Source organism: Tenebrio molitor, chromosome 6 (genome assembly GCF_963966145.1).
Source record: "Tenebrio molitor chromosome 6, icTenMoli1.1, whole genome shotgun sequence".
NCBI classification, from domain to species: domain Eukaryota; kingdom Metazoa; phylum Arthropoda; class Insecta; order Coleoptera; family Tenebrionidae; genus Tenebrio; species Tenebrio molitor.
Genome location: NC_091051.1, coordinates 6,583,114 through 6,596,702, shown reverse-complemented (window position 1 = coordinate 6,596,702; position 13,589 = coordinate 6,583,114). Strand labels below are relative to the sequence as shown.

Below are 13,589 nucleotides of genomic sequence, written 5' to 3'. Positions count from 1 at the left end.
CGCCAATTTACGTTCTAATTAGTCCAAACAAAGATCCGCGCGGTCATCCGCACACGCAGCCTCGCGCCGCGTTTCACCCCAACACCGCGAGTTTCCAAAGAAACACCGCGTAATAATCGTTTATGTAATTTTTTGCAGTTTAAACCCGCACTGTGTGAAATAACAATTCTACTTTTTTCATGGAACTTCGTGCCGGTGCCATCTGAGAAAGTTATTCCGAAAGCCGTGTGGTTTATACGTTATGGTAATAATTGTGCGCTTCTTGTACTGGTACGGAATGGTGGGGAATCTTATATACCGAATATATCTGTTTAAAATCCCTCATTTCTGTGGTGGTCGCAGGATCTGGAACGTCGAGTGGTACAGTTCTTCGACCAACAAATGGTGGCAGTGCTTGAACTCCTTCACCTCTAGTCCAACAACAGCGAAGTCATGATCTTCGTAAGTACCTTTTCATCCATATTAAAACTGTTCAAAATGATCGTTAAATATTCCCCGAAGCGATAAACCAAATCTCGACAGCAATTTTGCCCATAAATCTGTTTGATCGATAGGGCGCAAATATTTTACAACCGAAAATCACGAAACGACCATTTTACGAAAACGAAAAGTTTCCTATTGTTATTTTTCCAGGCGCTTCTTTGATTGTTATCAAGGTTATTGGGACGTAAGAAAATTCCGTATTTATTTTCAAACGATGCACTTCTCATTTGCATACTGGAACATAACATGAAGGTATTTTTATGTGCATACCGAGATATTTCAAGAATGGAGAATCAGTGGCGGAGAAACGTCTCAATTATCTGCGATCTCAACTGATCCAAATAATTTAATCGCATCGGTACGAAAATTTTTCGTGCGTTTATCACACTCCAAAGACTTCATTAACAACAACTTTACGGTCGCTGCAAAACACACAAAAGATTAACATATATATTTACAAGACGCACGTCCATGTTAAAATCATTCTACTGTTGACTCCTCGTTATCTTACACCTAATAAATTTGTAATTGTTAACAATTAGAGCATTGTAGACGCTAAACTAATAATTAACTGTCTCGACATTTATTTCTTTCTAGGTGTCAGTTCTATTGTCGATGATACTGAGTGTCTCGTCCAACTCGATCCACAACATTCGTCAGGCAAAAGAAATAGCTCAAAGAAGACAGTATGTGGGTTACACCAGCAATGTGGTCCACGAGAACCCCAACTATCCGGATCAAACTGCAGAAAGTACTGTCAAGGTGAATTTTAACCAAGTCGAACCTCGCCCGCAGATTTACGTCACCAACCCTTACGCAAATCAGGAGTTGGCTCCAGCTTACACGCAGAACTACCCGACTAACGCCCCCCAATCCCAACTGTTTAATGTTGGCTACAGTGTCAGTTTTACCAACGGGGAGAGACAGTCGAAACCTCCACCGCCCCCCAAATACACAAGAACTACTAATCTGGACAATGGCGAAATTATCACTGGTACCCGCAAGCGTAACGAGGAGGTGCAAGTACCGACGATAAACTTGTCACCTCAGGAGTACGTCTCGAGTGCGCTCATCAGCGGCAAGAAGCAGAAGATCTCGGGGATCAAAGCAAAACCTCACTTTGTCAGCGCCTTTCCTAACCCCAAAGTCCTGCTGAGTCAAGCTAATTTGTCACCGAGCACCCAAAAGTACTACAAGGCTTTGGAACAAGTCAAACCCCAGGTGCAAAACACGCAAGAACTGCAGCAAAAGTACACTTGGAGGAATCTCAGTCCTGGGGTTGAGATTATAAGAAGTACGGAAGTCCCAGCCGCGAGCCACAAATACACAAGAACCGAGCAACATTTTGATCACGCTAAGGCGCTCGGGAGGAGCCAAGACTTCGACTATTCGAACGCCGTTGACAACAACAACGCCCCTCAACAGAACACTTTGTACTACAGCCATTTGAAGAAGCCTCAGTTTGAGCAAGCCCCCATAGTGATTGGTGCGAACGTTCCGAAGTTGCCCATGGACACCTCGCTCTTGAGGGAACAGATCCCGATCCAGGTGGACACGAGGTTTGTGGACGAGGCGATGCGAAACGCCTTCTATGGAAATTCGAAGTTTTCGCAAGTCCCGGAGCAGACTGTTCAGGAGGTTAATTACGCGCAGCAGGCGTACAGGACCATTCCGGTACAGGAGACGCAAAGCAAACCCGTGCAGGTGGTTTACCAACAGGCACAGGCGTTCCAGGAGTACGACCCGACTCGCTTCCAGTACAAAATCTACGGGAAAGCTCAGCCGGTGCCCGGTGGTTTTAATGAACGTCAGGAAGAGCAAATCCAACGACAGCCGAGATTCGTGAGCGATATACACACCAATCTGCGACCACCGCCGTTCGCGACGGTTTACCAAAAAAGAATCCGCGTTGGTTAGAAATTTTGCGACTACAGCCTAACGGCCGCACTGATTGTTTCTGTTCTTACAGAGTTATAGAGCAATGCTTGATGTTACGTCTTCTGTATTTTAGACTGTTAGATGTTTAAGATTTTTATTTATTTCTTGTTACAGTGTTTCCAATAAAGTATTCCGCTAAATTCCTTCTCGGTACATTTGACTAACAACACGTACATGTAATTTAAATTTCAACGTTAATTGTAATTGTATGTTTGAACGGTAAGAATTGGGTACCAAAGAGACATGCACTACTTCCCAGCTCTTCGAAGATCTAGCGTAATGAAAGTGAGGGATCGGTGATATAATGGAATAAATATTTGTGTTAACGAGCTGACAGATGGCGATATTTTCATCAATAAGTGAAAATATCGGTGAACGCTCCAACAATTAGATAAATTATATTAAACAGGTGCATATCACGCCAACGATTATTGTAGAAAGTTTATATTTACAATGTGTAATTAATCGGGTAATGATAACGATGCAGGCGATAAGTGATATCGATATGCATATTGGTTTAATTGAGAAGCTACTAAAATGAACATCATTTTTTGTTTGATTAAACTGAAAGTAGGTATCTACTAGGTGCAAAGAATACAGTAAAACAATAATAATTAATTAGCGGTTTCCACTAATTTTGTGTCAATGGAGCTGCAGTTACATCCATTGATAACGAAGCACGAAAAAAAAATTACTCGATTAAAATACTCGAACGAAAAATAGTGAAAACTGTTGTATTAGAACAGCGACCGTTCTTTCTGAAGTTTTTATCGCACAAAAACATTTTCACTCACTCTTTCGTTTCAATTGATAATTAACCCATGAGCGAAATGTCAAATTCGCGGTTAGAAAAATGTAAAAAAAGTATTCGATTAAAAAAGATGAATATGTAATGGTTATTTATGCAACGAGTTTCTATGTAAATTGAGCTTTTCTAATTGCCCCACGGACAAGATTAAAACACGAGCGTAGCGAGGGTTTTTTGCCCTCGAGGGCAATTAGAAAAGCCCAATTTACCCAGAAACGAGTTGCATACAAAATTTTATTGTTTGAAACGACGTCCCTGAAGTTTCCAAATCTTTTAAAAATAGTTTCGCATTTGCTTTTGACAGTTTTGACAAATTTTTCAAGACCTGTCAGAAATGTAACGTTGAATGTGTTGTCTAGGGCAACGGTTCGTTATCTGCTCATTTTGCTTTAGGGCAGTTAAGAGGTAGTTTACAAAGGAGAAAAATGAGAATTTATGACAATTGAAAACAATAATAGTTACTTATGCAACGAGGTTCTGTGTAAATTGGGCAATTAAAAAAGCCCAATTTGCACAGAAACGAGTTGCATACAAAATTTTATTGTTTGAAACGACGTCCCCAAAGCTTCCAAATCTATTAAAAATGATTTCGTATTTACTTTTGACAGTTTTGACAAATTTTTCAAGAAATGTCACAATGTCACTTTGAATGTGTTGTCTAGGGCAACGGTTGGTTATCTGCTGTTTTTTGCTTTAGAGCAGTTAGGAGGCAGTTTACAAAGGAGAAAAATGAGAATTTATGACAGTTGAAAGTAATAAAAAATGTTTATTTTAAATAGTTCTATTGGTGATTAAATTTATTACGTGGACTTCCATAACACCGGGTGTAGCGCCAGTCTAAAGAAAGGAATAAAATTTTTCCAATTTATGCTTTTGATTTCCGGAAAAGTACTCGGACAGGTCAATTTGCATTTTGAAATCATCATCTTTTACTATAAAGTACATTTTTATGTATCACTCAGTGGCGACGCAAAGAAAGGAACTAAAAAATTCTAAATGGCAAGATGAGGTAACAGGTTCATGTCATGTCGCAGCGTTTCGGATACAACAGTGATAACATTTTCGACACCCACTTGGTACTAATCCATGGCCATGGTCTTTAATTGGGTGTCTTTTTTCCTTCGCTACGTTTACGCGGCAACTGGTCAATTAAACGCATTCCAGCAGGAAAAGTTACGGCAAGTTTCACGAAATCTTTGGGGAAGTTGTGAATTTTGTGGCCCCATTTTGTTTCATTCAACATTCAAATACTGAAATAGTGTAGCTTTTTGTTGGTAAAGTAGGAAAAAATTACACAACAAATTAGGGTTAAAAAAGGTGTCTAGCCAATCTGTATCGAATGTCAGCGACAGTAGTGTACTTGTATTTAAAATTTTAGTTCAATTCATTTATTTACAATCGAAACGAAATCGTTAATTTGCGGTAATAATAGTGACCGCAAGACAATTTCGATGTGATTATTGAGTTTTTCGTAAACGAAATAGACAACATGCTTTAATACATAGTTATACTGATAATAAATAATATTTTTATTAATTTTTACATATTTACATTTAAAGTATGTATACAACTAACAATACACATTAACACAGAGCCTGTTTATTTTGTTGATAGTTTGTCCAGCAAGAGATTGGTTGACAGTTGACATAAAACATAAAAATCACTAAATTTTACGCAGAGAAAGTACTTACCCTTACCTTCGTATCCCACCTCCACCCGGCGGCACGGCAATTATGCCGGAGTACATACACTATTACGGATAATACTATCAAGTAATAGTGCAGTGCTTATCAACATAATTACCGGCGTCTCGCCTCCGCATTTTGACTTTTTTGTGTTTTATGTTCTGTGTCAATGTTAAGGAATTTCCTCACGATGTGACATGAGTATAATAATATACCTTTTTGAATTTCAACCACCAATGTGTTCTATAAGTCCAAAATTTTTAAATTTTTAAAAAGAGATTGCGGTACTATTCCTGTTGCTGAAATTATAAATTACCTACTAATTATTTATTTATTTATCTTCAAGCAGTAACATTTTTTGCCCTGAAATGATGTTCTAATTAATCTATTCTAGTGCATTTTGTAGTGTTGGGTTACAGTTGGTTGCAAAAAAAAACGGGAACTATCAGAATAAAATTGACACATTTTTACAATTTTTTCATAATGTGAAACTTTCTTACGAAAGATAAGTTAGAATTATTATCAAAATTCAATGACATTTTTAAAAATCATTTGATAGGTATTGTCAAGTAGACAATTAATTGACAAACGGATAAAACCAAATTTACGAAAATTTTCTATTCCCGTTTTTTTCGCAACCAACTGTACAAGCCTACAATTTAAAATTTCCCAATCTCTCGCTGGACGGAGTGTTCTGTGGAGTATAGCCCGTACGCTGATAGATTGCACGTTTTTTAATTCTAGTTCCGAAACATAACGCAGTGAAAACCGTTGTAGCCTTGCAGATTAATTCCCGCCACACTTGTCTCTATGTCTGTCTTCTGTCAAAAAACAATCAACGTACGGAGTATACAGGATTATTCACGCGAGACTTCCCATGAAAATTCGTTATATGCAACCGAAACTACAGTTTCCAACAGTTTCTACCTTCCTAAATTTATAAAAATTGAAATCAACGATTGCTGGCCCTTATTGTCTGTCATGTCTTTTTTCACATCTATATTAATTTTTGCTCATAACCTCAATAAAGAGAAACTGTCACGATTAATCTTATTCGCCAAGCTACTTTATTGCTAACTTATTTCGAATTAAACAACATATCAAGTTCTAGAGGTTACTTGTAATTTTGGGTTGCATATAACGAAATTTTCATCGGAAGTCTCTCGTGACTAATCCTGTATATGTATGATTTGACACACATAACATATTCAATACATAATCACACTTCTAGTTGTGATAAATATCGTACTGAGTTTTCGGTCTATCAGATATTATTTCCTTGACTTTTGGATCTTGGAGTATTTCCTGTTTCACAAATATTTTTACACACGCATCTCGCTTTACAGAGTAGTGTATTACTGGTTGCCACCTTTACATTCAACTATATAATGATGTCATTGGACTTTAGAAATCCACCAGTTTTGTTCCAAAGGGATAAAGCCGATTAATGGTTTCAAAATACACCAGTAAAAAAATTTTTGCTTTTTGTTCTGAACGTTTACCTGAACTCCATTCTGATGTAAAATGCTGCTGTGAAAGTAGATGTGATAGTATAGTATATAAACCAAACCACCAGTCATCCTAAACAAAAATTCTTGCCTTATAACTAAAAAATTTATAAAAAAAATGAACAGTTATTCTTTTCCACTTTAGGGTATATTTTTTGCAATTGGGTGCAAACAATCAAATTCATTTTTGAAATAATTTATATTTTAAACTCTAAAAGTATGCTTAGCCTGCTTAGCCAAACACTGAATTTAACAACAGTATTTAATGTTGCAGGGAGGACACGGGAATAATTTGAGTACCTAATTACATTTTTAATAAATAATTTTCTTCATATCGGTTTAATTAAATTAATTAATTAATTAATTAATTAATTTAATTAGACAATCAATACGTTATTTATATTATTTTTCTGTTATGTTTGATACAAAGAATCTTATTGGTAATTGACTACTAATATGTTAGCAAAAAATGAATCATTAACAATAAATATGGTAAACAGCACGTACTTCAGTAAAGTGTGGAAATATCTTCGGCAATTAATGTATTTAGCGTCAAGTTAATGGTACCTAACTGTACTTAAATACATACCTACCTACTTTATTTAGTTAAGTATACGTAAGTAGATGCAGAAATTATCAAAAGTAAGTTAAAATGAGGTATAAAAAGTTAATTAATGTTTCAACATGTGGGACATTTAAAAATAAAAGATACAATACGGAAAAACCATTTGGTAAAAAAAGATGAAAATAAAGAGGAATTGCCCTCAATTCGACCAGAACTCGAAAACGCTGTAGGGTAATTAACAGATTAAACAGTAAATTCGCCACACTGTAAAATTGTGTCAACACTTCCCATTTCACTAATTCTGTAAGTTGTACAGTTGCGAGCATTAAATCTTGGTCGTCAAGGTCATTTTGAAATTTCCCGCTACTGTCATAAATTAAAAATTTTGCCTGCTTAATTAGGACCAATGTCAATAAAACGTCAATTAAAAAAAAATTGTCAAAGTTTTATTCTAAACATTCAAAATTATGGCCCCAACCCCAAATCGTATTTTAACAGAGTAAAAATTATTTCGCTGATAAAGATGATGTGTCAGAAGCTAGGGTGGCAACCCAGTTGGGATTTCCAAAAAGTCGACAAAATCTTGGCAAGACAAGACAAGAATGACCTTGACGACCAAAATTTATTGCTCGCAACAGTACAGTAGCAGACAATTCTCAACTCTTCATTTGTTTTTTATTCTAAAACTGAACTACGTGATTCGTGATTTACTTCCTTATATATGTAGTTTATTTTTTAATCAAAGACCCACAACACCGCAATTTACACCCAAAATAGAGCTGACAACATTGTACACTTTTGACATAGGGTGAAAAATTTCATCATATAAAAATTGAGGTTATTAGAGATATTAGTAGCGCAGCATGTTAATAAAGTTAATAACAACTAATTTAAGACTTTAATAAATGTCTTACTTTGCGAGGCATTTTTAATAACACGTTCAAATTTTAGGTGCGAGTTTGCGTACTTTCAAGGACTTTAAAAATGACAGACGTTGGCTGGTATAGCCAATAGATATCATTAAATTCCCCAAATTTAGTAAAATTTTATATTTACAAACCTAAATCAACAGGTCGTGGTTCTATGATTAAAAAATAGACTATAGGTATGAGTATCTTGGATTTTTATTATCAAAAAGGATTTTTTATTAGTGATAATAATTATGCAGCCAGAGCTCATTCTAGTGTATGAAATAAATAACTTGAATTCTACCTACAAAGAGATTAAATTAGAAATGTAAATCAAATTAAAATGTACTTTCTCGAGTGGAAGCAAATTAATCCAGGCGAAATTAACAAATCTTAATTACAGCAACCAATTTTTTAACGGTCATCTAAAAATAAATTCCGGTTTTTCCGGAAATTGCTGGTCTTCTGATGTCCAGAAAAATAAATACATATTCATAAACAGCGATTTGTCGACATTCTAAATAACAAAAACCGAAACAGATTTTAAAAATAGAAAGAAATTTTAAAGACGGAAAGAGACCCTTTCAATATTATAAAAATTAAATATAACAGCAAGTCTCGTTTTTGTCGGTTTTTTTTTATCTTACACACATTCTCTTCTGACAACACATTTTTTTTATTCATGCCACTTGAAAAGGAAAGCAATAAGATACTTTATGTTAGCCTGTTGGGTTTTTCTCGTTAATAAAAAATAATAAATACCGCTGTTGCTGACACTACAGTGAAAGGTCGCAAACGTTACATTAAATATGCGTTGATTTGAAAGAGTTTATTCAATTTAAAGACATCATAAAACACATGCGGCAACAAAACAAATTACAAGGAAAACACCGTAACAAATTTTAACGATCTACTTGAAATAATCGCAAGACTAGGTATGAGGGATTCAGGGATATTAAAACCACACAGAGAAATGCTCGTATTAATTTATAAACAGCAGTCCTTACCACTTTCTTTATGCACGTATGCGGTTTTAGCGGTAATTGATTAGCTACATCTCTCCCACCTGTCCTCCTTAGACCTCAGCTTTTAGTTGAACTTGAGACAGATACTAACACGAATGGGCAACAAAGAACACGTCGATACAAATTACAGCAGTGAAAGTAAAATATTATTCAATGTGCAGAGTAAAAGTGGTGAATGTTGGGCAGGGCCTCATCAGATGAACGTAATTATTCTCTTACGTTTTGTGTAGACCACCAACCTTTCGAATAGCAAAATGACCGCAACCGACCTTCGCCTTTCAATCTGCACGCGAAAAATAAAGCAAATTGTCCGATCTGCCAAGAGAAAGACGTGTCAAGAACGGTCGACGATCGTGATTCTCCTCCGTTAAAAATGTTAATTAGTCAAATTAGTTGGTCGTCACGGTCACCGTTCAAATTATAATTTCAAAACGAATCCTGCGGCATGCCAAAATACGTTCTCTTTTAATTGCGGCACTTCTTGAAGCGCTATTGTTAATGCGAAGCGTGCATCTTGAACCTGAAACTTGACCATATTAAATCCTTCATGGTTATACACACACAGAATTAGCCTCTCGGGAGCGAATAAAACTTTCTAATACGTTTGTCTTAAGAGTGACCAAGAACTTGTCACGACCTACAGCAAACAAAAGCCTTTTTAACACTCACAACACGCGATTGTTCCAAAGCACTTTGCATGTGTGACAGAATCTAAGTGGCTGGACCCAGCAGATTTTAACCACTTCGCAGTTTTGTGACAAATCTATCACACACTTTATTGTAGTCAACTTTCCCCAAGAAAAATTAACATTTTTTTACGTTCACGTACAAACGCGTGCAACTATTGTAGATCCGGAGTGGAGAGTTACGCAATTCTGGTAAAACGGTGCGAAAAAGGCTGTCATTCGGAACTAGACAATGCGACTGGAGGAATCTATTACTTATTGCTTTCTAAATTCCGTTTAAATAATTAATAACGGTCTACATTCTCTGCACATTAGAGATGGGACAGAGAGAAAAAATTAACTGGGTCCATTTAACAGATTTCCATAAAAGATCTACTAGAATGTAAAACGGTCTAGAAAACCGGCAAACCCAACAGAAAAATGACGCCAGATTCTCTCTTTTGGTGGCAAATGCGAAAAACATTCCTGGGTGGTGTCGCTTCAGTTACGTTACAATTACATTACTCAACCGTGGCGTGAATTTTCTTCAAACATTTTGGAGTTCGCTGCTTGACTGGAGACTGTCATTTAAATCCAATGCCAGATAAGCGACATTGCATAAAATTTTAAGCTGCTCTTGACCTACCTTAATTTGCATATGAACCACCAGTCCGGTTCTTCGACTTCCGTCAAGAGATTTATTCTTCGATACCGACGTCTTGACCCGCAAATTGTCAAAACGTGACTCAAGTATTTACAAACAAAAAAAACCTGGACGCGTCTGAGCAACAAAGACACACCTGGATCTTTTTGCAACTGTTGTGGGTTGCACAAAACGAAAATTTTTGACAATTTACATTAATGAAGAAAGTTCGAAAGCAACGGCAATCACGCTTTAATTTCTAATTTTTACTATTCTGTGGATCAAAAGAAATCTTGTGAATAAAATTTTATTCGAAAAAGTTGCGTCTATTGTCCCGAAATGTTCTGTAAAGTCTTGGATGCCAAATTAGCTCAGTGCTCTCCCACAATTATTTTTAAGTGTTTTTGATCACAGAATAATTATTCTGTCAACTTAATTCGCAGAAATTAATCATGACAATAATTTGTTGGTCAGATGAATTTTGAATGTTTTGTAAGATTGAGAATCGAAGCAATTGTAATAATTGGATGAGTTAGTTTAAAATTGGTTGATGGTTGATGCGTTTACCTTTTAATGATCGAATTTACATGCGTGGAGTTAACAGAAATTGTTTGAAAACTTCGTTACAATACGAATTAGGTTGCGTGATGAAGATGATAAATTGGGAGGATCAAAGTGAACACGCGAACGGTTTCAAGTCGACTAAAAGTGGAAAATGGAGCAGCGAAGATGTGCTGCCGAAAAGCGGCGTGTTCAGGACCGGAACAAGAATTTCGGGAGATCGTTCTAAAGCGCAGGATACAGCGCAAGAATCAGGGGGGATGCAGTGAAAGTACCTTGACATTGTCAAGTATATAAAGTCCGGACTCCCCAATTCATTCATCAGTCAGTTCAACTGCATTAATCTTCCTTCATTTCATTTACACAAACCCAAGCCAGTGTACAATGAAGTCGTTTGTAAGTTTCTTTTGCGCAAAAGTTCGTAGCGTCCCAAATTCTGGGTCACACTTGTTCAAACGTATTATCATTATTATTACGTAAACTTTCACGAGTGACTTTCTATACTTTTTTGTTTTTTCCAGGTATGCGTAGCACTCCTTTGCGCTTTTGCGACCGTAAATGCCGGATACTCGAGCAGTTACGGAGGCCATGACGAAGGCGGCTACGGAGGCGGCTACGGAGGCGGCCACGACATCTCACACACCGTGGAAATCCACAAACCTGTACCCGTTCCAGTTTACCAGCACGTCAGCGTACCCATCCCCCATGCGGTTCCAGTACCAATCCCCAAGCCGGTAGCGATCCCTGTGCCACAGCCCTACCCCGTCCACGTGCACGTGCCACAGCCCGTTGCCGTTCCGGTGATCAAGACCATCACTGTCCCCGTCGAGAAACCGGTACCGTTCAAGGTGGAGAAAGAGGTGCACTACCACGTGGAAAAACCAGTACCAGTGCCAGTTGAGAAGCACATTCAAATCCCCATACCCAAGCCCGTCCCTGTTAAAGTGCCCGTCTACAAGACCATCTATCATCATAGCAAACACTGATCCAAAAATGCAAGGCTGTTACCATCACCCTTCATCCTCGTCATAGTCATCTCTCATTTGTTGTTTTTGTTATTTGTTGTTTTATTTTTTACCTAATTAAATAAGTTTTCTTTTAAACAGTGTTTTCTTCACCGATTGCTCTCACTTCACACACTTTCCGCGCACGTGACTTTTCTTAAAATTAGATAGCGTGAGAGGCACAGCCGATACAGTTTTTTGTGGTTTTTTTTCACAAAAACTACTTTCTCTGCTAACTAGTTGGAAATAAGTCAAACAAATGCGTTATTCGTTAGCTTCTTGAATATTTCTCGATTTATAGAGCGTGTAAAAGCTAGATTTTAATAACAGTGGCTGCAAGAAGTCAATGGCCAAGTTAAATACATAGCTACAACAACCACACGATTAAAACTGTTTTCATCCATATTTTAAAAAAGTATTTCAGTTCTTATTAACAGTGAAATTTTTATCTTTAATTGACCATCACCGCAGCTCAAATAACCATTTGAATAGAAATCATTAGCCAAGCTAGGTATTAATATAATAAATAACGACGGTTTCACCGCAAGGCAGCGAGATTCTGTACAGAATCTGTGATATTCTAGAAAATTAAAATAAATCAATTGAGAAATCTTTTGCACAAATGCTAATGTCATGTAGTACTTATTAGGTTATAAAAACTTCTCTTTTTCAGTACACTTAAAGAAAGATTCGTTTAGTGTATTATAAAATCTAAACACGATAGTTTCATTTTCTTCTTTTCATATAAAATGTATCTGTATGTATTGGTGTCTAAATAAAAATTTAATCAAATGCTTTGAAAAATTTGGCAGATCCAACATTTACCTCAGTGACAAAACCTTTAACTTATTGTCATAAATACCTTTTGTTCAGATGAATAAACCAGTTTGTCCAATAGATATCACTTAATTTTGAAAAATTAAAAAAATATCTCATAATGAAAAATAAAGACACCTAACCACAAACTGACAACAGTTATTTTAATTAATAAATTGTAACTGTATATCTGGTTGCATCCCACAGTTATAGAAATAAAAAATGAAGTATTCTCTTCTCACAATTTTAAATATTCTTGTTATTTATTTGTGTTATAAAATAACAATACATTTTACTAACAGCAAACATTATCAAACTAATTCAGAATTGGTGTGGATAAATACGTAGGTTTATTTTTCTAGTGTATAGTATGGTTTAAAGTTTTTTTTGACTTTAACTGACACTTTGACGTCACAATCCAAATTCTTGCATGAACTATGGCAGAATGGTCATATTTCTTCCATAACAGAACCTGCTAATTTCCCCCCATAAAATTAAAAACTCTCTACACGTTTTCCAATTGTGTAGTTAATTTAGAAACGACAGTGTCATAAAGATTTTGCTTTGCCAGTCGTCGATAAAGCAATAAAGTTGAAATGCACCAACAAAATTTGTGAACCGACGTCAAATAAATTCTTGCAAGAAACGATTAGTGATTTATGAATTTCGATTTTCAAATTTTATATTTTTTTATCATTCGCAACCAAATGTATGGAAAATGATGTAAAGGATTTAAAAACTTGAGGAGAATTAAGCAGACGTAGGTAGGACCAGTATTTCACAGCCCAGAGAAAAAAAAATACGTCGATTTTTGATCACATTTATTTAAAATGTTGTAGAGTTGGTTCTGACGAAGAGAGATTAGTGAGAGGGTGGGGTAATTGTTGTAGTTTTAATTGGCACGTGCAAAATATAGAATATCTAAATAATCTAGATAAATGGAATGCCCTAACTCTTTCATATAGAGATTTATGGTCGAC

General features: G+C 36.2%; 2 protein-coding genes across 2 annotated transcripts; both read left to right on the top strand.

Annotated features, from left to right (window-relative positions):
* Window positions 1–292: 292 nt before the first annotated feature.
* On the top strand, window positions 293–2,561 carry LOC138133420 (uncharacterized). The gene is made up of 2 exons (XM_069051329.1): window positions 293–441; window positions 1,081–2,561. The coding sequence occupies exons 1-2, from the start codon at window positions 433–435 to the stop codon at window positions 2,398–2,400; spliced, it is 1,329 nt and encodes a 442-aa protein (XP_068907430.1). The 5' UTR covers window positions 293–432; the 3' UTR covers window positions 2,401–2,561.
* An 8,497-nt stretch (window positions 2,562–11,058) lies between these two features.
* On the top strand, window positions 11,059–11,892 carry LOC138133801 (tetra-peptide repeat homeobox protein 1-like). Its single transcript, XM_069051761.1, has 2 exons — window positions 11,059–11,185; window positions 11,311–11,892. Exons 1-2 carry the CDS (start codon window positions 11,174–11,176, stop codon window positions 11,773–11,775), a joined length of 477 nt encoding a protein of 158 aa, XP_068907862.1. The 5' UTR covers window positions 11,059–11,173; the 3' UTR covers window positions 11,776–11,892.
* Window positions 11,893–13,589: the final 1,697 nt, after the last annotated feature.